The sequence below is a fragment of the Sylvia atricapilla genome, chromosome 1, assembly GCF_009819655.1.
Source record: "Sylvia atricapilla isolate bSylAtr1 chromosome 1, bSylAtr1.pri, whole genome shotgun sequence".
Classification (NCBI taxonomy): domain Eukaryota; kingdom Metazoa; phylum Chordata; class Aves; order Passeriformes; family Sylviidae; genus Sylvia; species Sylvia atricapilla.
In genome coordinates, this window is record NC_089140.1 from 5,540,537 (window position 1) to 5,563,221 (window position 22,685).

At 41.4% G+C, this 22,685-nt stretch overlaps 1 protein-coding gene and 1 long non-coding RNA gene across 2 annotated transcripts in view; both read right to left on the bottom strand.

The window, feature by feature from the left end:
* Positions 1-885: 885 nt before the first annotated feature.
* Positions 886-7,331, bottom strand: LOC136358212 (uncharacterized). Its single transcript, XR_010743026.1, has 2 exons — positions 4,213-7,331; positions 886-3,822 (listed from the first exon to the last, which is right to left on the bottom strand). It is a non-coding gene; the product is annotated as an uncharacterized lncRNA (long non-coding RNA).
* A 2,390-nt stretch (positions 7,332-9,721) lies between these two features.
* Positions 9,722-22,685, bottom strand: part of ACVR2B (activin A receptor type 2B) — a 96,401-nt gene continuing 83,437 nt past the window's right edge. Inside the window, exons 6-12 of the mRNA XM_066319644.1 lie at positions 22,240-22,383; positions 21,025-21,168; positions 20,047-20,195; positions 16,384-16,498; positions 14,482-14,620; positions 12,031-12,161; positions 9,722-10,005 (exon numbers count right to left, since the gene is read on the bottom strand). Of these exons, the coding sequence (XP_066175741.1) occupies positions 9,811-10,005; positions 12,031-12,161; positions 14,482-14,620; positions 16,384-16,498; positions 20,047-20,195; positions 21,025-21,168; positions 22,240-22,383 (1,017 nt within the window). The 3' untranslated portion in view covers positions 9,722-9,810. The remainder of the gene's footprint in view (positions 10,006-12,030; positions 12,162-14,481; positions 14,621-16,383; positions 16,499-20,046; positions 20,196-21,024; positions 21,169-22,239; positions 22,384-22,685) is intronic.

Sequence of the window (22,685 nt, forward strand, 5' to 3'; positions counted from 1 at the left end):
CCTCCCAAAAGCCTGCTAATGTTCATATTTGCCTCATATCCGTCCACACTAAGCATCTCCAACCCAGCACCAAGCCAGAGGCAATTCTCTGGAAGAAATGATCAGTTTAGCAATGGAAAACAGCAGAATACAAGGATTTCCTGGCCATACCATCACTTTATTGCATGCAGATTTTCTGGAGTGGTCTGCCCATGCTTCAGTGTGTGGCTGAGGGCATCTTCTTACCTCATATGAGGGTTACAGACCTCATATGGTGCTATGAGTACAGGGAACTCAGGTTTGGGTATTTTTAATCTTTTTTTCTGTCAAGTTCCCCTGCCTTTGGCTTCTGGCAGTTGCAGCTACACTGCTGGACTGCCTTGATACAGCTTCACGTGCCCATATTGCTCTGTGTGAAGTTCTTTGCTTGAAGTGATAAGCAGCGTTACCACAGTGCTAGAAGAGGCAACACACTCAAAAGGGCAAATAAATAATGAGTTAAATAACAATAAAATAATAATTATAATCGAACAGAGGTTGCCCAGAGATGTTGTGCATGCCCCATGTCTGGAGGTGTTCAAGGCCAGGTTGCTTGGGGCTTGGAGCAACCTGGCGGAGTGTGGAAAGTGTCCCTTAGCAAGGGAGTTGGAACTGGATGATCTTTAAAGTCTCTTTCAACCCAAACCATTCTATGATTCTGTGAATTTGAGATAACTCCCACTTCTCTTTGGGTACTAGAGGCAGGCCTCAGCTATGCCTCTGCAGGGACTTTTTAGGGATTTTGGATAGCAGAAATGCCACTGAAACACCGAAAACCTCCATCAAGAAGGAAATCCTCCAGCTAGATGCCAAAGGCAATAAAATAACAATGAGTTTTAATGTCACACCAAGGAGGGAAACAGTTAATTGTAATTTACTGTTTATTTTCATATACAAAAAGATAAACTTGAAATAGTTCTTTCTAGGTTTTTTTCCTCCTATCTGTTGGGGTGTAGCTGCTTCACACAGGGCAAATACTACATTCATACTGGTTTATTCGGACACCCAGTGCAAAGCTGAAGCAGCAAAACTCCAACTTGGCAGATCTAATTTCAAACTTGAGACTCATTTCTAAAATACCACAGTAAAAAGGAACAAAGATCCACTGCAAATTCATGAACTATGATACAATGTTCTTTCCAAAATGTCTTCATTTCATAACTGCAATACAATGGATGTCTGCATTAGGCCATTTAATACATACATTTTATATATGTATACTTCTACAGAATATATATATATATAAAATGTACATATATAAAAAAATCAGCACACTTCAATCCAAAAGGGGTTACAGCAACGAGCTTAACTCTCTATACTTTTTTTCTTTAACAGGATACTTTAGTATAACTTTTGTTAACTCAGTAGTACAAGCTATCTCTGTTCTACATTTTTTTATAGCTACAAGAGTGAAATATAACCTACAACATTTACATTTCACATATCTTGGTATACAAACAGTACTTAGTGAATTTGAGCCAAGGACCAAAAGACTCTTTAAAAATTATTTCACCATCTGATAGAGCTTCCTGTAATTTACACTCAGTTTATTCTGCAATCTTCTAAATCATTTAATCTCATAGTTTGAGTTTAAATCCATTCCAACTGGAAATCCTGGAGAAACAGGTTACTGCAAACTCTTATGTATACTCTATATATACAAGTTAAGTAACACAGCGTAATAAGACTTAGCTATTTATCCTAAAACTGATATACACATATTTCACTACGCTAGACAAGTCTTAGGATTTTTATTTTATTTCTTTAAATAAAGCACAAATTTAGAAGTAGCTGGTAAAACTTACAATAGGATGGTTTTAAAATGACAAATGGTTAGGGTGAGATTTCTTCCTGCTGGTGCCAAAACATTTTCTTGTGAGTTTTTGTACTATGCTGTGTTGTTTAACTGTATGCATCTAATGTTACATGCAGAAAGCTCTTTCCACAAGAATTGACATCAAACTGTACTTAAGTCAACTTTACAGTACAAAATTTGTCGAACTTAAGGACGAATGTGAAAATATTAACAGGTGAAAGATCAGGCTTTCAACTCTATCATGAGAGTCATGCAGAATTCATAAGCAGATATTCTAAACAGATTGACAATGGCATTGTGCGGGCATATGGCATAGAATTGAGGCCAAAAAATGTTACTTAGTTTGCAGTAACCACCTCCTTTAATCCTCACTCACTACGAGATTGATTTTTTGCATCATAGTTATTCCATTGGAGCCTTCCAGCAACATTGCAAAATACCTCCTCTTGGGAGATTGTAGTACTTTGATTTACCAAAGATAATAATTGTCAACCATCAATAGCCATAAGAACATCAGGCAGTCAAGAAAAAAATTGAGGAAAGGGAAATACCTTGTTCTCTTCTTTTAGCAACAGTAAATTAATTACTATCCATTCATTATCAGTAATTAAATTACTAGTAATAGTAAATTAATTAGTATTTGGACAGGAAAGATACTGTGCTGTCCAAGTAAAATACAGACTAATGTATCAAATACATGGATACAGTGTTTTAAAAAACAGACATTTGGGAGGAGAACACATAAAATAAAATGGTAATTTTAAAAAATGGTCCAACTTTTATTTTCCTGCCGAAGTATAGCCTGAACATAATTCTCTTCAGCAAAGTAAGAAGTTGCTGTAGTTGAAGGTCTGATTTTATGAGTTTGTTCTTGGGAGCAGGTATTTGGAAAAGGAAAGGGCCAGGCAGGTCCTAGGTCTTGTCAACATATTTTTTGTTATCCACAAAGTTGCTAAGTCCACTTTCCAAAGCTATGAGATGCTCCAATCTCCTCCTCGCCTGTCATGGCTGGATTTTTTGTTTTAATTGTTTTCTGGAGTTTATTTTGGTGTTTTAACAGGAGTGGCAATGCAGAGATGCCAGTGACTACTGAATTAGGATTTTAATTGACTAGGATGGTTACTGGTTAAACTTCAGTTCCTCAAAACACTGGAAAACTGAGTGAAGTATGGCCTTCCTTGTCACAAAAACAGAAGCTATGAATTTTTCCTAGAACATGTTTGAATTTTGCAATACCAACCTTATTGGAATGTTATAAACTGAGTTTTTGGGGTTTTTAACAACTGGAAAGATTAAGAGGCTTCTGCTTCTAAATGGGCCAAAAATGCAGAAGTGGATGTTTATTCACATCATCTGCCCCATTAAAATACTGAAATAAAAGGCTAATAAAGGAAGCACTTTTCAGTAAACACTTTTTCTTTCTAGATATCCAGCACAATGCCATTATAGAGCTTCAGAAAAGCCCTTTTGGTTTCAATGTTGGAATACAAAATAAGTTTTGCTTTTTTTTCCTTCAGTCCTTGGAGATCACTTTCCATTTACATATATATATCATATATATACATGTGTATATGTATATGATACATATATATAAACACCCATATAGAGCAAGGTTCCTGTTTGTGTATGTTACAATATTGTAGTATCAAGGAGAATCCAGATAGCAACACTGTTTAACATGAGGTTTGAGGTAATTGGTTCTTGAAATACCTGGATCACAGACTGCATCCAGAAATGACAGCTGGGCAATGAAAAGTGGTTTTTTTCAGATGGAAATAATAATAATAAAAAACCTAGTAAAAGAAAAAGAAACCTTACAGCAGTTGCTTTTACATGGAAAAATAAAGGCACAACAGAATAGCATTACATTTCAGAACAGCTGGATGGACATAACACAAGTATGATCTCTTTCTGTGGAAGTGTCCTGACAAAAAGCATTGCTGCTTATTCCATAGGCTGCTACTTCAGTCAGGGAACTGAGCATCACCCTAAAGCGAGTCATGAAAAAGGAATTCCTGTGTAAGTAAGGGACCAGGTGTGCTTAGAAATTGTTCCAGGAACACACACACACACTTGTGGTCACACAGGATTGGATGGAAACTTCTTCCCTGGTTTCCACAGGGCCAGGACTTCACCAGAACACAGCTGAGGGACTCGGCAATCGCAGGAGCCTGCTCGAATTAGCGAGCACTAATTGCAAAAGGCACACTGTGAAACCAGCTCCAAGGCAGTGCCATGTATCATTTGGTTTAAAGCTTTTTTCAGTACCTCTCACCCACTGACACTGTGCTATTGTGGTTGAGAGGACTTAAGTCCAATGGAAAATTAGGTTAACCTCCCCACACACACATTTTTTTTCTTTAATACTTTTAGAATACCTTGGATTGGTTGCACAGATTTGAGGAGCTCTTTCTCTTAGTAGGACTTTGGACGTGACAAGTGCTCCTTTTTTTTAGTGCCTCAGACACAGACTGTTAAATCTGATTTTGGGAACACAGAGCACACATCTGTGTGTTCTGGTGAAGCCTGATTAGCTGTGTCACTTCAGAGAGAAGGAATTTCTAGGAACTGGTTTTATCAGGACTCCACTGGCAACAGCTCCTTACAGATCATATTGTCAGTGCAGCAGACACAGCTGCTACGAACGGATACGGCAGCGAGCGAGATCAGCCTGGCTGTTTGGCCTCAGTAAATTTTTAACACCCTGACTTCACAACTCACTGCAGCACCACAGCATATGCCAAAAGACACACTGCCCACACATGGATACTCGCATGAACACGTGATAAAACTCCTCCCAGGTTAACTGAAGATGGCCATAGGAAAGCAATAAGTATCTTTAGCAGAAGGGATGTGATACGCAAGATAACCTAAACATATACTCAGTGCCATCCTCAAAGCATGTCCAAGTACATCCAAACTTGCTTCTCAAACTGTTTTCAGGCTACACTTGTTCTATCCTCTAGACTTTGATGTAGTGCACACTTAATTTAAACATTATATATATATTTCTTTATTTATTTGCTGTGCATACACAGACCTTTCTCCCTTTTCCCTGCAGAAACATATTAGACATTACAAAAATAATTTGTGGTATAAAAGAATTCTCACGCAATGTAGAATTTTTTGTTTGTATATGTAACTAAAATATATATATATATTTCCAAAAGTAAAAAAGTCAAAATGTCCTTATTTTCCTCTATTATATAGTCTATTTTATTTACAATGTTACCAAACAATATCCTGTATGTAAAAGTGACAAAAAGTTTGTGGGACACTTCCTGCTTAGCAACTTCCCAAGCTCAGTGAGGCTTGAAGAGGACTGCACCAACAGCACTGTCACACCTTATCAGCCAGCACCTTCCTCTGCAGTACAAGTTCCTTCCATGCTGAGTGAAACCAGACCCTTCCCCTGCAAAACAGGGCAAGTTCTGACAGTCTGCCTAGAAAATCGTACAAGAGGAATAAAACGTGTGTTCCCCACTTCCAGTGCTGTGATGTTAAGGGGCATGGCCGGGCCTGACCCAGCCAGCCTGGAAATACCTGCTTCCACTGAAACCACTGACTTCAAGTGGGAACAGCAGGGAGTCAGGAGACCCAAGGAAAATGCAGGGGAGTTACTGAGGGGCACTCACAGACCTCTTCAAAACAAAGACCTCGGCACATCCATAGGTGTAACTGTCTAGCACATAAAGATATTCTGTAAGAGAATTTCAGCTGAAGAACAAGGCAGAATAAAAAGTGGGGTTTTGTCTTAATTAGAGATTTCTTAATGATCAAGACCAGCTAAAATCCTTAATCACAGCAAATAGGCCTGGTACTACTTAACTAATGGTTAGGCTGATTTATAGCCATCTCTTATAATATGCATGTATATTTCAATATAAGCCATATACAATTTCCAGCCTTGCTGTACCAATGCAATTTCATCAGCAAGTCACAGCTCCATCATCTCAAAAAAACACCCCAATTTTAGTTCCTGTGGTGTTTCCAGTTTGAAAATTTGAACTCAAATTTTCTGCAACTAGGAAACCAGCCCAGCCAGTGCGATAAATAAAAGAGAGTTCCACCAGAGAGATGGGGAATCCTGGCTCCTAAAGTCAAGGAGGATTTTTACTCAGGATATTCAGTGTTAATATTCACCTGAGAACTTCCATATGAGAGAGAGAGGTGACCAATAAATTCTGCAGCCAAATTTTTGAAGAGCTGCTTCCTCTAAGTCTGAATGGGAAGTGAAATTTAGCAATTGGGAAGTAGCATAAGAGGTGTTGTCAATCACCATCATAGTCAAGGGAGTGTTAAGAGGAAAAGAGCTACAGTTGCTTATGACAGCTACCTCTGTGGATGTGCCCAATTCCTGACTTGGAAAAACCCTCTGCAGTACCAAAGAGAACCAAAATTATGTTGTCAATGAGAGTTCAAATGGAGGTGACTACTTGCTTGACAGCTCAACTGTTGAAAGACCAAGTTAATTAGAGCTTGTCTTTGTTAATAAAATAAATAAATACCAGTTTAAAAAACAGCTCCATCCAAATTCATACAAATTCAAAGTTCAGGATTTCCTTCCATGCTGCAATAGCAAGACACACGTACCTACATACATATAAAACTTGTTACCCAGCACACACCCAATTTGGAAATTCTTTTTCAAATCAGTTTCTGAATCCTGCTGACAAGATGATCTATAAGGAGCCATTACTCCAGGAAGATGTAACATTTTACAATCAACATTCGGTCAAGGTTTGTACGGTCGTGCAGTTCCCCGCAGTAAAGATAAGCTACATGTGAGAATTTGTGTTTATGCTTTCTCAAAAGAGAAGATTTCAGACACTGTTTAATAGGCTATTAAAATAATATGGCACTTTCAATAAATACTTTAAAGCTTCTTAAAGAAATCAGGATAAAAAAGCAACTGCTGTAATGAGCCTGTTTTAGCTATAATACGTAATGCTGAAGGAAAAAATCCAGAAGAGCAAACAGATATTAACAGTTAAAAGACAGTACAGCTTTTTTCTTTCTGCAGCAATAGGAACTGGCTCCCATTCCCAGGGAAAAGGGAGCGAGCCCACCCCAAAACAAATATCCACTCAGTCTTAACTGTACGCTCCACCCCAACCCTTACATCACTTCACTTCTAAAACATAGTCACATTTTCATATAAATCTCAGTGCAGAAATGTATTAAACATGAAAAATACTGATCCTGCAAACATTTACAACCACACTTAACATTAAGTGAGTGCCTAATGTCATGACACCAGAAGAGCTACCTACACCCTCAATGCTAAGCATAGGTACGTTGCAGCATCAGGCCCAAAGGTGCCAACGGCCACCGGAGACATCGGCTGGGTCGAATGGTATCGTTCTGTCTGGTTTTGTCAAGGTTTTCTCAACAGAAGCACATCAAGAAACAGAAACTTTCAAACCTACACACGGAAACACAGTTACATGTGTGTACATACTAATATGCAATATACATTCAGTAACTTGAAAGAATAGGTTAAGACTTTATTCAGATAGACAAATTAAGGCAATTCTCTTAATGTCTCTTCAAGATAAAGGACCATGTCCTCGTTTGTGACCTCTAGGTTTTAAAGCTATACTTTTCAAGAAATATATTTAATTTTTTTTTAATATTTTCTCCAATTAGCAGTTTTGTTTGCTTAATAAATTACATCTGTGCAAGAGTGCACACTGATAATTTGGCAGTGGAGAGAAGTCCAATCATTTGTATATAATACAGACTTTTTACATTTCCATTACAGGGTGATTACTTTAGGACTGCATTTTGGCTTAAAAGAAAGAAAAATTTAGAAGATCTGGCCTTCCAGTGGACATAACTTTGTCAGTCTAGCAAGACACAGAATTCATGTTATAGTCAAAGTAAATAAAAGGAAAAAAAATTAAAGAAAAAGAAAAATTTAAAGAAAAAGAAAAATTTAAAGAGAAAGAAAAAGAAAAAGATGTACTGTCCTTTCACTAAAACAGACAAAAAAACCCAAAACCACAGAATGGAAACAGCCTTCACAAATAAGAGTGAATAATGCCCAGGTACCTTATATAGGCAGTTATTCTACAACTGTATACAGTTATTTACAATGGTGCTTTATTAAACAAAACAACAAAAAAATGGTAGCACTTCCTAAAAGATTTTGGAACTTTTTTTCTTTTTTTTCTTTTTTTAAAACTCCCTTGTCATAAAAGCCAACTTACATTAAAATATACTTACTACAAGACAACACAACTAACAAAATATATAATAAAACTCATACAAGTAGAAAATTTTGAGGTATTTCTGGTTTGAGGTGGTCTGTGGTCATGAAGTTTTTTAATTTTTTTTTTTTCAGTTTAAACCTCGGAAGCCACGTAATGTGTGTGTGTGTGTGTGTATGTTTTGTGTTTGGTTGTTGTTTTTTTTTTTTTTTTAAGTTTTTTATTTTTTTAAACATTGCATGTTTTGCAAATTAAAAAAATATTTCAATGTTGAATCAGCAGCATTAGGAACATTCACTGACTAGAGCGAGTTTATGGCATAATAAGAGTAACGGTATTTTCGGATATGCACCACTTTAAGACAAAAGAGTTTCATCACAGAGTGAGGAGAAAGCAGCGTCAAAGGAACCAGTGGGAGAGGTGCTGTGGGAACCACTGCTGCTGCTGAGCTGCCTCAGCTCCCTGCAGCCAGGCAGCTCTCAGGCTTCTCAGATGCTACAGGAGCCAGATGCCACCTTTCATTCCCCCAGTCCCAAATTAATAAAGAAAAAAATTTATACACCCAGTTTTCACCCTTTTCGTCCTTCCACCATCTGCATGCACCATTAGCTTGGGCTGAGAGATAAATCAACCCAAGGCCGAATTTTCTTAACTGACTCACACTTGAAACGAGATGCAAAAATTTTCTCATCTTCCAGTATTTTACCAAAGTGCTTCTGAAATCACACTTCCTCACCTGTCCTGATGACGTTGCTTAAAAGAATCCTTCCTACTAATACCTGGAACTGAAATATTGAAGTTACAGTCCTACTTTGTTCTTTTACTGCCCAAACCCAGACTCTGGAGGAAGAAACAAGTGCCTGTCTTCCAACCACTGCCTCTTTAACTCCGCTTTCTCCATACGCTGCGGCCGTAAATACTCTGCCCAGAAATGTCCTTCCCCTCCTCTAATGGTTACCTGAGAAGTAGCTCCATAGCAAATGATGTTTCCCCAAATGCTGCCAAGTCCAACGTCACTCTGCCCACCCCTATTCTACGCTCCCCCCTTCAATTATACCATCAAGAATTAACATTCTCTGCCCAGTTACTTTTTCTTTTTCCCATGTTACAATGACACCCGTTAGATCCGTAAAAGACACATCTGCTGTTTTTTTCTGAAGCTCACTTCCAAAAAAAAATTTAAAAAAAATAAAAAAGAAACTGAACCCAAAACCAAAATGGGGAAAAAATGCTTTTGAGGAAGGTGTATTCTTTACATAACAGTCTTAAGTTTCCTCCACAGTTTGCAGCATTGCGTTTTCGAAGGTGGTAGGTGGTTTTCCTTTATGTCACATAAGCTTTATGTCACAGATGCTCTGCTCAGAAGACAGACTGATAAAGAGAAACCCAGAAAACTGAATAAAATAAAAACAACTGAAGTGAGTTTGTTGAGGTTCTGAGGTACCTGCACCTTTTCTGCATTCATTAGTCGGCACCTGAATGCTTGCTGAAATGTCCATTTTTTTTTAATACAGTAGAGCAATGTGCTGGTAAAATTGATCCAATCCAAAAAAATAATAATAATAATAATAACAATAATAATAAAAAGTCAAGATAAAATAGCAGCTGCATTCATGGGTTTGTTGAATTTTTCTGATTTTGTTTTTTTTTTTTGTACTTTTTTTTTTTTAAACTCTTTTCCTTGTTGGTTTTTTTTTTTTTGTTTGTCTGTTTGTTTTAAATCCGCTGAGTCTGGAAAGACAAAAGTGAACCAGGACCCAGGACTCAGATACTAGACTCTTTGGGTGGCAAGTCCACGTTGGTGACGGACGTCACGATGGAGACGAGGCAGTCCGAGGTAGTGCCGTTGACGGATTTGCGGATCTGCGCGATGCGCTCCTCGACGCAGCCCGCCGAGAGCCGCGCCTCCGCGTCGTGGTCCCAGCACTCTTCAATGGTCACACACAGCTGCGCCAGGCCCTGCAACGGGGGGAAAACACCTTCAGCAACGTCACCTGCTCTCTGGGGGACTCCAAAGTGATATTTGCAATGTCACCTGCTCTTTGGGGGACTCCAAAGTGATCTTTGCTTTTGCGTTTCCTTCATGTACGTTTGTGGACCTGATGTTTTCTGAGCCTGAGCTCTTCCCGAGGGAAACTTTTTAACAGTTTTCTTTTTCCCAAAACAACCTTGTGTAAACAGTATTCCTTTCCCATAACAACGGGTGTTGTTTGCTATTTCTGTTACTTAGCCAATGGGAGAAGTGTCAGTCCTATTGACCAATAATGTGTCTTCTTAGTGCAGCATGTTATAAAAGGGCTGAATGAATTGTAAATAAAACCTTCTGATTTCTACTGCCTTCTGACTAGAGTCAAGCATCTTTATTTTGTGTGCTATTACGATGTATGTTCATAGCTCTGTAGACTATTGTTGTATAGTTACATATTTCCCAGTCACCTCCAGTACTTTTCCTACCCTGGTAGGCAGAAAGACAAAACACATTCCAAAGGCTCCTATCTCACATTTTCCTGGGAACCAAGGATGAGCTACCCTCTCAAGACACTTTCTCGTAAACAAAGTAGAGTTAGTACTGTACATTATAAGGCTTTTCTGAAGCTCTGTAATGGCATTGTGCTGGTTATCGAGAAAGAAAAAGTGTTTTCTGAAAAGTGCTTCCTTTATTAGCCTTTTATTTTAGTATTTTAATGGGGCAGATGATGTGAATAAAACTGGGAGTTCCAGAAAAGGTTGGACCAGGAGGGGGAACTACCTCATCACCTGTATTTCTAATTGGGGATTCTTGTCAATTATGCTAGTCTGCTAAACTTAAAAAACTGTATTCGTCACGCCTGTGACGTGGGCGTTTTTCCGTATCTGCCCCCTCCAATCAAAGACCAGTTTTTATATTACCTCCTATACTAACATTGTCTAAAAAGTCTGTTGTTTTATTTCTGTATCTTTAAGGCATCATGAGCATCACCTTGTCAGAGGGTGGAGAGGTCCATTCAACACAGCCAATGCTCTAAAAAAGCCCTACAGGTATTTTTTCCACAGTATGCCAATTACTGTGAGATAAACTTCAAAAATTACTTTAAATATGTGTTTTCATGGGTTTTTTTAAGCAACTGCTTTCTAATGCTTGGTTGCATTCAGCCCCAAAAGTGCTTTTTTTAATATAAAAAAAAGTCCCAAGATTCAGCAGTTGAAGCTTTAAAAGACAACAAGTATTATGATTCCCAGGATGAAACTGTGAGAGCTGGCAGCACTGTATCAGTTATTATGAAACCATTTGCTTTGTTTGCAATCACTTCTCTTGATATCCCCAAAAAACCTGAATTCAGTGCTTGAAGAATGCAGCTCTTATTTGAACCCTCATCTGAAATGGAACAATCATCTTCTTTTACAATCCACAGCTCTCCCTAACTTCTGGGAAATGAGTTAGTACACCTGAGTCCAGCCAAATCTGAAGCAGTCTGGGCAAAATAGAGGCATTTGACTTCTTACTGAAGCCCAGTGAGATGTCATCATCTCTCATCTTCCTGATCTAAGAAAAATCAGCTCTTTTATTAAAAATGTGAGCCTGAAATGTACTACCTCTGGGAAACCCATACTGCATTTTGCTTCATTGTCTGCTTGCTTTCACATCTAATTAATTTTTCCTCCATAAACGGCTCCAAGTCTTGCATGGTATCTAGCTTGTGAGGAGTGTGTCTCCAATGGTATGGATCATTTTCTTTTTCTTAATGAAAGGACTTTATTTTCCATTCTTTCACCAAGCTGAAGGAGCCCTACTAAAGCACCACATGCTCCCCATTCAGCACTAGCTGATTATTCAGCTTCTTTCGTCTCTAAAAACAAGAGATAAAAAGAAAATGGAGAACAAAGGTGTTGAGCAACCCCTCATTCCCCAGAGCTGACTCTGTCTAACGCTGGGAATGCATAACCACCTCCCTCATTCCCATCACACAGGAAAATATTTTCCTCTGTTAACCAGGAGGGACGTACGGGATGTTTTAGCCAGTGATCCTTGAACACAGGGCGCATCTTCTTGTGAACCACCACTTCCTGCAGGTCCTCAAGGGATGGGTGCTGACCTATTTCTTCTTCAAAAGGCAGCATGTATTCATCCACTGGACCTACAGTGCACACAGAGAATCAGGTTAGGGTAGAAATGGCCTCTGCAGAGCCATGGTGTCCCCATGCAGGAGTGAGCTGCAGCTCCAGAGCAACCTCAGCCCACTGCAACAAAGCCTGACGTTCACATGTCACTGCAGACAAATGTGATTTACATTCCTCCTGCACAATGGTCTTTGCTGTCCCTGCTGCTTGTCTGGCCATGCATTTTCCACCTCGCTGAATTACGAATCCGAACCCTCAGCCAGGTCTCTGGATCCCGCCATTTCCTTGAGGAATTTTGCCAGGTAATCTGTGATCTATTTTAATATAAAGAACAAATCAACCCATCCTCCCCACATTTTAACACAACAATCCAACACATAATAACCCAAAGAAAGATTTCAGCAGGAGATTAATTTCATTTTAGCACTTTACTAGCAAGGTCAAGTGTATACAACACTTATAATTTCTTGCTTTGTGATCTGGTTTGTTCTGAGTTTTGAGTCAGCCCTGACACACTGGAGCTGGACACACTTGTCCCAAGTACCAGCTCCTAAGTGTAAAATTATTTCTGAATGCTTTAGTTATACCAGTTTTAGCTGTGAACTGCCCAGGGCCATGGGAATGAGACAACTGTTATGAGTATCAGTGCAGATGCTGGATGATAGCAATAACTTCTGCTTATTGAAACATCATTTAGCTTTTGGTAACACTTAGATGCTCTCTCAGAAAGAGCAGCCCAACATAACTGATGGGCTTCTCAGGGTGCTCCACAGTATCGCATACAAACCGGTTTCTCAGTAGCAAAAAATTACCTCTTTCCAGAGCAGAGATACTTCCAGAGGGTCTTTCCAGACTAAAATTAAAGAGCTGATCACTTCATCTGCTCATGAATTGTGACACCAACAACACAGTGTTTAGATACTCTAAAGAATGAAATCACTTAAGTGGCTTACTGTTATTCTTGTTTATTCAGTGGCAGTCACTAAACCAAACTGAAACACTCCCTCCAATGTATGGCACAAGGTCACTTATGACTTTTGTTTTCCTCCAAGAGGAACCCAGGCTGTAAAGAGCTGCACTGGTGATCTGCAAGCTAAATGTGCTGTTTACACAACATCACTTCTGAGCTGGAAGTGCAGGTGAGGCTCAGTGTAACTCCCCCTCCTCCCAAAAGATGCCTTCCCTCTGACTCAGTGGTGCTGTGTGTGGCACCTGGGGTATCTCAGCTGCCTGAACTGGCAGGAGATCACAAACATGACAGGAAAAATGGAAGTGGATATTTGGATCACTTCAAGAAGGGAAATTTCTACGAGTGATTTGTGTACCACTGTTTTACCCTACTGTGCTCCCTGCTCCTCCAGCATGTTACCTCATAACATTTCTGAAGATGAGACCTTCTCTTACCACACACTTACAGGAGGCATTTTAATTATACTCATGCTCCTCAGTCCTACTGTAATGCTAACAAAAACATTTCAAGTCTAGGCGAGGTGCTGTTGTTTTATGAACCTGATATTCAGCTCAGAGCACCCATATCTATACAAGAATAAAGAAGTTGGAGGAATCAGCCTTGGAGCTACTACAATGACATGACTGCTTCCCTGTCTGCACGTGGCAAGGGTCACTGTGTTTGCACAGAAAAGATGCTCCACTTTGCAACATTCTTTTAGGAATAAAAGGAGAAAAGAGACACCATGGAGTTCATGCTTTTAGATCCTTCAGGAGAAAGTGAGATCCTCCAAAGCTGTAAATGAAACAATAAACCTAAGCCCACTGCTGAGAGACAGCTTGATCAGCAAAACTCAAAGATCAATAACTAATAACTTATAATAGCAGGGAAATGGTCTTGCTGACCCAGGGGGGTTCTTCCAGCCCCATGTTCCTGCTATTTCACTAAGGTGCTTTCCTTCAGGCTACCCCACCGCCCTGCCTAAGCAAGGTGACAGCCAAGCTGGCTGTGTGGCTCTTCTCAGGAGCCCAAGGCATGCCCTGGTCACAGGCAAGAATGTAAACTGCCACTGACACCAGCACAGAGCAGGCTCAGGAGCAAAGGACACCCATCCTGTAGGGATCACCTTCTCCCTCTGAATTCACAGCAATTTGCAAGGCAACCAACATAGTAAAAGGTACTTGGAGGCTTGAGCACTTACAAAGGTTATTACCTAGGGAGAGTAACACCTTAGGTTAAAAAACAAATGAAAAACAGGTTAGCTGCTTTTAATAAAAATATGCCATTGATATATTTTTTTTTTCAAACAGAGACAGATCCATTTTCTGGACAGCTGAACCACACTGAAACAGAACCCTCCCCAGGGAAGAGAGGATCTTTATTCTTACCATCAACTGCTCTACATCTGGAGACTAGCTCCCACAACACCAGTCCCATTGCATACATGTCTATTCTCAGGAAGGCGTCTCGCTGGAAGTTGATTGCTCCCTCCAACACTTCGGGAGCCATGTACCTCCTCGTTCCCACCTACAGAGAGAAAACACAGCTCGAGTTACATTGCTCTTGGGCCCCTCAGCCTCTGCTGGTTGAAGGTGAGTGACAGCTGGTTTCATTGGCCTGGAGGCCACTGCTGCTAAAGGTGCACCTCGCTCGAAAAACAAGCAAAGGGGAGCTGTTCCTTCTGACACTGATTCTCATTAAGATCACTCCAGTCCAGATAAGCTACATGAAGGAGGAAGCCAAAGTGCAAGGCTGTGTGTGTGATACTCATTCAGTGCACACTGCAGGTCTGCATCCTGCTGCATGTTGCTCTGGCAGCACACCCTGCATGAGAAAATGCTGTCTTTGGAGACACACATGACACTGTTAGGTCAAGTTTGACTTGGTTATCCTAATTATTGAATCCTCAATCCTCTTTCACTCAGAAAAACAAACCAAACCAAACCACCCAAAAAAAATAAAAACCCAAACAAACAAAAAACCAAGCAAAAAAAAAACAAACAAAAAAAAAAACCACCAAAACCAAAAAACTCCAAACCCAAACAAACAACCCTTCCCTCACCCTGCTAAACAAAAATACAATCAAAACAAAACAAAACAAAACAACAACAAAAAAAAAAGTGAGAAAAATTATGTATCCTGAAATAGTAGAAAAAGGTGTTGATTTGACAGCCCTAGATAAAACAAGTCTCCTGCATCCATAGAAGTAGTAAAACATGAACCCTAGTTTGCCATGGTTTGGAAAAGACCTCCTCTTGTTTTGAGGGAATTCAGTCCTCATTGTAGGGCCTCCATTGATATGTTTAGTATAGCTCACAATGTAGGAGAGTACACAGGACAGCAAGGAGAAAAGCACCTTTCTTGGGAATTGAAACACTTTAATAATTTCTTTTAGGGAAATTCTCATCTCTTCTTTCTGTTAGCTGAGGCAGTGGGGACAGAGTGAAGCCAGGATATGGAAAGAAGTGCAAAGTACTGGAAAAGTCAGAAATAAGGTGACAAAAATGAGGAAAGCTGAGTAAGGCTAACCATAAGAGTGTTCACTCCTTCTGAGATAAAGGTAAGAGAGGGAGTCTACATTGGAGATGGAATTTGGAAAGCACTGGAGGCACAAGGAGGGGATGATGGACTTGCTGTCCTAGCCTGAGAGCAGAATGAGGGGCTGCAACACTAAGGCAGAAAATTAAAAATCCATAAAATTGTGGTATATTGTTTACACAGTGCATGGCCAGCACTGTCAAAGGTCATCCAAGCAGCCAGCCTGGCTGAAATCTTCAAATTAAATCAATAATTTTAGGATTATTAATATTTGTATTGTAGTAGCAGTATTTATATTTAGGAACTTTAATATTTGTGCTATGGCCTAGAGTGGTGGTATGTGCAGCAGACTCCAAAACTAACCACTTCTAAGATTCAGCTGGACTGTCTTGCCTTGCTTTGGTCAAGAAAGGTTGGATCAGATGATCCTAGAGCTCCCTCCCATCACAGTATGGTTCTGTGCATATGATTCTATGGTTCTGTGGATATTTATAACCAAAACAATAGAGACAATGTGTCTGGAGGAGGAAGCCACCAGACCCCAGGGCTGGGGGAACTTCACCTGCACAGAAATCAGAAGGGTTTGAGCACCCTCCCCACTCATCCAGATTAAGGCAGCTCCCAGAATTTATGCCAGAACACAAGTTTTAATGGAAAAAAATGCATATCTCAAAGACAATTAAATGCATCTACACAAACTAGCCCCCACTCCAGAGAAGCCAGCTTTTTAAAATGTTAAAGGTGATGATTACCTGTCCATGAGTGTCCCCTGGAGGTTTTCCAGGTTCAAACCGTACGGCCAGTCCAAAATCAGCTAGCACAGCCGTCAAGTCGTTCTTCAGCAAAACGTTTTTACTCTTGAAGTCCCTATGGACAAGGCAGGGAGTAAGGGAAGGGTTTATCATGGTATGTGTGTAAATCACACTGCAGCACACACGTTGTCTATAGGCTTAGCAGCTCCCAGTAAATCAGCTCCTTTCCTCCTTTCTTGCCCAGATTCCCAGCATGGTCAGTGCTGCAAACTTGGCTGCTCCTCACTGCCCTTGTCCCTGAAACATGACCAGCAGCCCTGAGCTGACCAGCACAGAGTCAGCCAAAATCTACAGTGAATTAATGTCTAAATAAAATCTGATCTGAAGGGGCTCTTTTAATTAGAGCATGCTGTGTATAAGGCACCATTTCTTCCTTCAAGCACCAGCTCTGGACCCCCATTTTATGGGCCCTTCTCATTCCCAAGAACAAAACCAAGCAGGTTAATGGAGGACATTACTCTTTATCCTAGTGGGGATGTTGGCTCCTATCTACAAAATTAGATCTTTCTAGAAATTCACAGATGCTGGTGAGACTCTCTCCACCCTGACTCATGCTTCGACAGACTTTTGCCATAGTCATCTATTAGCCTCCTCTTGTAATTGCTGGATTGATCTTCCCTGGAGAATTCAGAGGGTTGGAAAGCAAGAGGGAAGGGGGTGAGGCCACACTCAGACGTGATGTCAGGGTTGGAGAGCAGGCAGCTGACAGGCAGGTGTAAGAATTTGCAGTAGAGATGGTGGGTCTGTGCTTGAAGGGGACATTTGTGTCAGCCCTGTGCTGCGGCAGGATCATTTCAGGGCAGCTGAGGTAAATCTGCAGGGGCTGGGAAGGGTGGGGGTTGGAGGAAGATCACACTGAGATGCCTAACCAGTCGAGCCCTGTTCCCTGAGCTTCCTGCATTTTCATCTGAAAAGGAATGTTTGGCAATCTAATTAAATTACAGACCTTAGACAGCAGATGGCAATTGTCCTGTATGCTCAGCATTATAACTTCCCTATCATCAATTCACTCGGTGACCCTGCTGATTGCAGGACATTGCAGGCCTGCACAAAATAATTAATGAGGGCAGATACGATTGTTCTGCACTAGAGAGACCTGTCAAAATTCTTTGTGAAGAGAGAAACTGCTGGACCATAGAGAAGGGGCTGCTCCTTGCAGCCTTAGATGCCAGAGCATCAGCTCAAAGCACTGCAAGCAAAAATCATCCTGTGCCACCCAGCCCCTGATTCTGAGCTTAAAATATCAGGAGAGAGGATTTATCCTTTCTAAGCTAAACACAGCATGATGGGCATTTCTGGCTTGAGGATTAAGATGGGGGAAGTGAACCCCATCAGAAACCAGCCTCCATCAACTCTAGGAACTCAGTACAGCTTTGCAAGCCTCCTAAACATTGGTACCCCTCCATTACACAGAAAAACTGCATTTCCCACTATTTGTCATCCTAGAGACTGCCTGCTTCCCTGCTACAGCAGTTTCCCCACAGGCTTAGGAAACAGCCATCATCTAATGACATGGATAAATGCCTTTGCTCGTTCAGCTTTAGGGGATTATGCCCTCAGGATGGTACAGATTGTGCACGAGATTTTTGCAAAGCTGTGGCTCAATGAGGGCCACAGAGAAATTATCAAACAATCTGCCTGAACAGTGTGATTCCAACGTGAAACAAGGTGTGAACCAGCATTGCTGTACAGGCATGTGCTGCTGTTGCTCAGCTGCAGTGCCCTTTGGGCATGCAACAGTTAACTCCTACATCGTGATACACGATGCAGGGATTTCTCTTTGCAATTCCATTTTTCCCCCTATTTCCATACATTCCCCCATTTTTCCATGCTTTCCTTCCTTCCTTCCACAAACCACCTTGAACCAGCACATCTGAGCTGCAATGCAAAATGTATCCAGGCCAGGGAGAAGGACTTAATCCAAGCCACACCAAATAGAATTCACATAACATTATATGCATTAGACTATCCTAAAATGGTCACTGACAAAGAAAAGTGGCACGAAAAGAAGATTTTGTTTTCCATATAGCACTTCAAACTAGGGAATACAGAGCAAGCAGACTTTGAGTAATGGGTGAGTTAATTCGATTGAGACACTGGAGATTTTATTTGCAGCTTCCACGTGGGGGCACTTTTGCACCAACAAGTGATTCCATAAGCTTAATCCTCCTTGTAATGCCGGGGGCCAGAGAGGAGTTTGCTGAACCCCTGCCCAGCAGTGATTGGGGAGTTCCACCTGGCAACCCCAGCATCTCCATCCATGTGCACTGTGGTAAGCCATTCAAAAACACCCCCCACGCCCCCCTCCTCAGATTTAAAATGCATTTAGTGTTTTCTTTCAAAAATAAAATTAAAAGGAGTGGGGTAATCCGAGGGAAATCCCTTGTGTCCTGAAATCCCTCCTCCACTAGGTATGTGCTAAATTCGCACAAATGCTGCATTCTCCGGCTTTTATCACTTGCTAAATGGACAGAGACACTAATGAGCACGATCTGTTGCTTTAAAGCCTTTCTATAGCCTTCCTCTGTTCCCCACCCTCAGGAATTTTCATCTATAAACCACTGCCTTTATTCTACAGGGACAAATGTCAGGGACACAGGGGTCAGCTCCAGGAGCAGCACAAAGGCAGCTGCAGGTTCTTTCAGAAACCCCCAGCTCTTCTAAACTTTCAGGTTTGGGGAGGTGGGATGTTTTGGGGGCAGGGATATCAGTGCAAAAACAGGGATTATCTTGCCATACATGAAGCCAGGCCTGCTAGATCTGGTACAAATTGCTGCAGCTGGACGTGGGGTTTAAGTCCCTCCTAGATGAAATGCAGTGGGTGGCGGGGGAGTATGGCCATGGATTACAGCCTGTAAATCCCTTCTGGAAATCTCCCCCACCCTGCCCTGCCACGAGCAAACCACTCAGAAGAGATGCTTTAGTCTAGGGCAAGCAGTGTGGGACTTTGGAGAAGGGCTAAAGCATGAGGATGGTTTAAACCAACTGCTTTCTTGTTGTCCCCTCTGCACTGCCAACCAGGTGGGTTGAAGCATGTGCCAGGAGGTCCCAGGGGCAGGGTGGCACCTGCTGTGGTGTCTCTCATAACACTCTCTCACCCTGGCATGATTTGGGCCTTATAAAACTACAGGGGAAAGGAACTATCAGCCATTTTCTGCATTTCCACTGTTTCTCTATTTTTACCTAACAATCAAAGGGTCTGTGGGAAGACATGCAGTGGAGTCATCAGTCTAAATCAGGGAAAAATAGGGTCCAGCTCCTGGTACAGCCATAGAAATACAGGGATCATAATGTGATGATATTATCAAGCCAGGCCCTGTCAAAGACTGGTTCTGCAGCAACAAGAATTCCCTTCCCAGCACAAGAGAAGAGTTGATGGACTGGGGAAGCCCTTACTCTTCATTCACCATCAGCCACTACCAACTGTGCTATTCCACAGGCAAGACACTTACTTGCTCCTCACCATTTTATATGTCGTCGAAAAAAATTCTTGTCACAGCACAGGATTTACTGGGTTAAAAGGCTTTTACTTCCTAAAAGCACAACTTCTTCCTCCATTCAACAGCATCATCTCAATGACAGTGTCAACAAAAGAGGCTTTACCTGTGTGCTATGGCAGGTTTGTGTCCTTCACCTTTGCACCAGGGGACATCTTCATGAAGATAGGACAAACCACGGGCCATTGTTTCTGCAACGTGGCAGAGCTCATTCCAGCTGATAATGTTGCCTTTCAGGTAATCTGTTAGAGAACCCTGCAGAACAGGACATGGTAATTTGTTAATTGTAGACTTCTCTACGTGACAGATGTGCCGACTGTTGGGCTGGGAATGGTTTAGAGAGTGCTTGAAAAATCTGAGCCTTGATTTAATGGGGGAGAGGGGAAATCACAAATGAAAGTAAAAAAGAAATAAAAATCAGAAGTGTCCATGAGTTTTCAACCCTTAACAGTACAGACCTCCTGATGGCTACTTATCTGCCAGGGAGGGGGAGGGTGGTAATGAAAGGAAAAAATCATCTTTAAAACCAGAGCAATTCACCTAACCTCAGCAAGAGGAAAGCCTTCCATGCAAGATGAAGTATTGTATCAGCTGGTTGTGGCAATGATTGACTCAAGTAGACCTTGGGTGTAACAGGAGATTACAACTACAGGCTCAGCCTCAGATTTGCACATTTATTTTAAGTGTTAGTCATTCTTTATAACTAAAGCATTTCATGAAGTGCCCCAAGCCTCAAAAACAAACATGGAGCATATCTGCAAAGAGGCAAGTTGGGTCTGCAAAATCTGCCTCCTGTGAAGCTCATTAATGTACATCAAGAGATGGTGACCACCACAGATGTGAGCTGTGGCCTTTTGTCCCTCTCTCACTTCCTAAAATCTCATTTTTATAACTGCTTTGTTAGTATAGGAAAGCCTTGAAAACTAAAGGAAGGGCCTTTGAAGCCGGGGAGCTGGAGCATTTTGCTACCACAGAGTCATGGCCCATCAGGTGCAGACTGGATAGATGACAGGGATTATAATCCTGCTGTATCACAACCAGCTCCCTCTTTGCCTTCCCAAATGTTTGTGCAATGATACATTACCTTGTCATGGAAAGCTGTGATCAGCCAGAGCTCTGTCTCCAGGTTTGTCCCCCTTTTCTCTGCTGCGATAAATTGCAAAAGGTTTTCATGCTTCATGCCAGGAGTGTTGAAAATCTCCCTCTCACTCTGCCAAGATTGCTTATCCTGAAGCAGGGAGAAATGCACCATCAAAGATCACGCTTCCCTTTAAAGCAAACAGCTCCTTCAGTTCAGTCAGAACTGCTCACACTATTCTAAAAATCATGCTCCAGTGTTAGGATGTGATGTAGCCCTTCAAAATGAGGCTGTTTTCCCTAAAGAAGAAAGACAAGTTGCTGTCCTCAGTCTCCCCTCTCCAAAATTATCCTCAGCTGTTCCTAAAGGACATGTGTGGGGAGCGGAAAGGAAGCCAAACTTAACCCTACTGAGAAATCAGATTTTTCAAGATTTCCTAAGGATACTTGGAAGAAGAAAGCCTGTGCATACAGCACCCAGGATCAGCCTTGTAGTGTAATTGTTGCAATTGCAAAATCTAATCTAGGCTTTATTGAATATTTACTCATAGGTCACAGCTGGCTTGGACAGAAGATGTGCAGATCTCCTTTAGCAACGCTATGACAACAAATACGAGGTGAAAAAGTAATGAAGGAGAAGCAGTGGAGCACAAGGATGTTTTAGTCATTTTTCTTTCACTTGACTTTTGATTGCTTTACTCTTTTCATCTGCAATTCCTAGAGAATCAAGTCAGGAGTGTTCAAAGGTTTCCTAGAGCAGAAGACAGGAGCTGACAGAAACGCTGCAGTGCAATTTGCTTTCACAGCACCAGGGCTCTGCCTTTGGAGGCTGTAAACTGCTCACAAGGTTTGGATCCAGATTTACAACCCACCCAGGCAGGGCACACAAAGCCAGGGCTCTGGCCCTTTGTGTGCACTCTGGGCACCACAGCTGCACCCTGCCTTGCTGGATTTAAACAACACAGGCATTTGAGGGAAGTTAACATACCCTGTAGATTTCAGAATGTGCTTGTTTTTGCCCTTCTTGCAACAAGTACTACTACAGGAAGCATTTAGTAATGAGATAATGCAGGGAGAAGTGTAGGAAGGAAGGGTCCTTGAACTTTTTCCCCCTGCCCAAATGCATCTTTGTAATGGTCTCAAAAACCACAATCTCCATAGCATCTCAATGCTGGTAAGGAAGTCCCTGGCAAGTAAGAACCTAATGCAGTGTCCCTCTCACCTGAATAGGGAAGATTTTCACTGCTACATAGTCGTTCATCAGCTGAGCCTTCCACACGCAGCCAAAGCGTCCCCTGGCCTTGATCTCCAAGAGCTGCAGGGGCTTTAGGCCAACCAGGGGAGAAGGGGGTGGTGGGCCAGGATCCTGCACAAGAGAAAAAAACACTGTCACCAGCTGAAGCTGGACTGTAAAATAAAGGGAGGGGAGGAGTCGAGAGACTTCATGTGGGAAAAGAGGCATGAAGAAGTGACATTTATTTAACACAAATTATTTAGGTGCACTGTTTGCAGCAAGAACAGCCTGAAATGTCCTGACTTGCTTCCTCTGTAGGGTATTGGTATAGAACACATATAAAAATTGACACCTCCAAGTGTCACTTTGTGACATTACTGCCTGCCATGCTCTGGGCAAAACCTGAATTCTCCTGTGTTTTCAAAGGTAAAGTT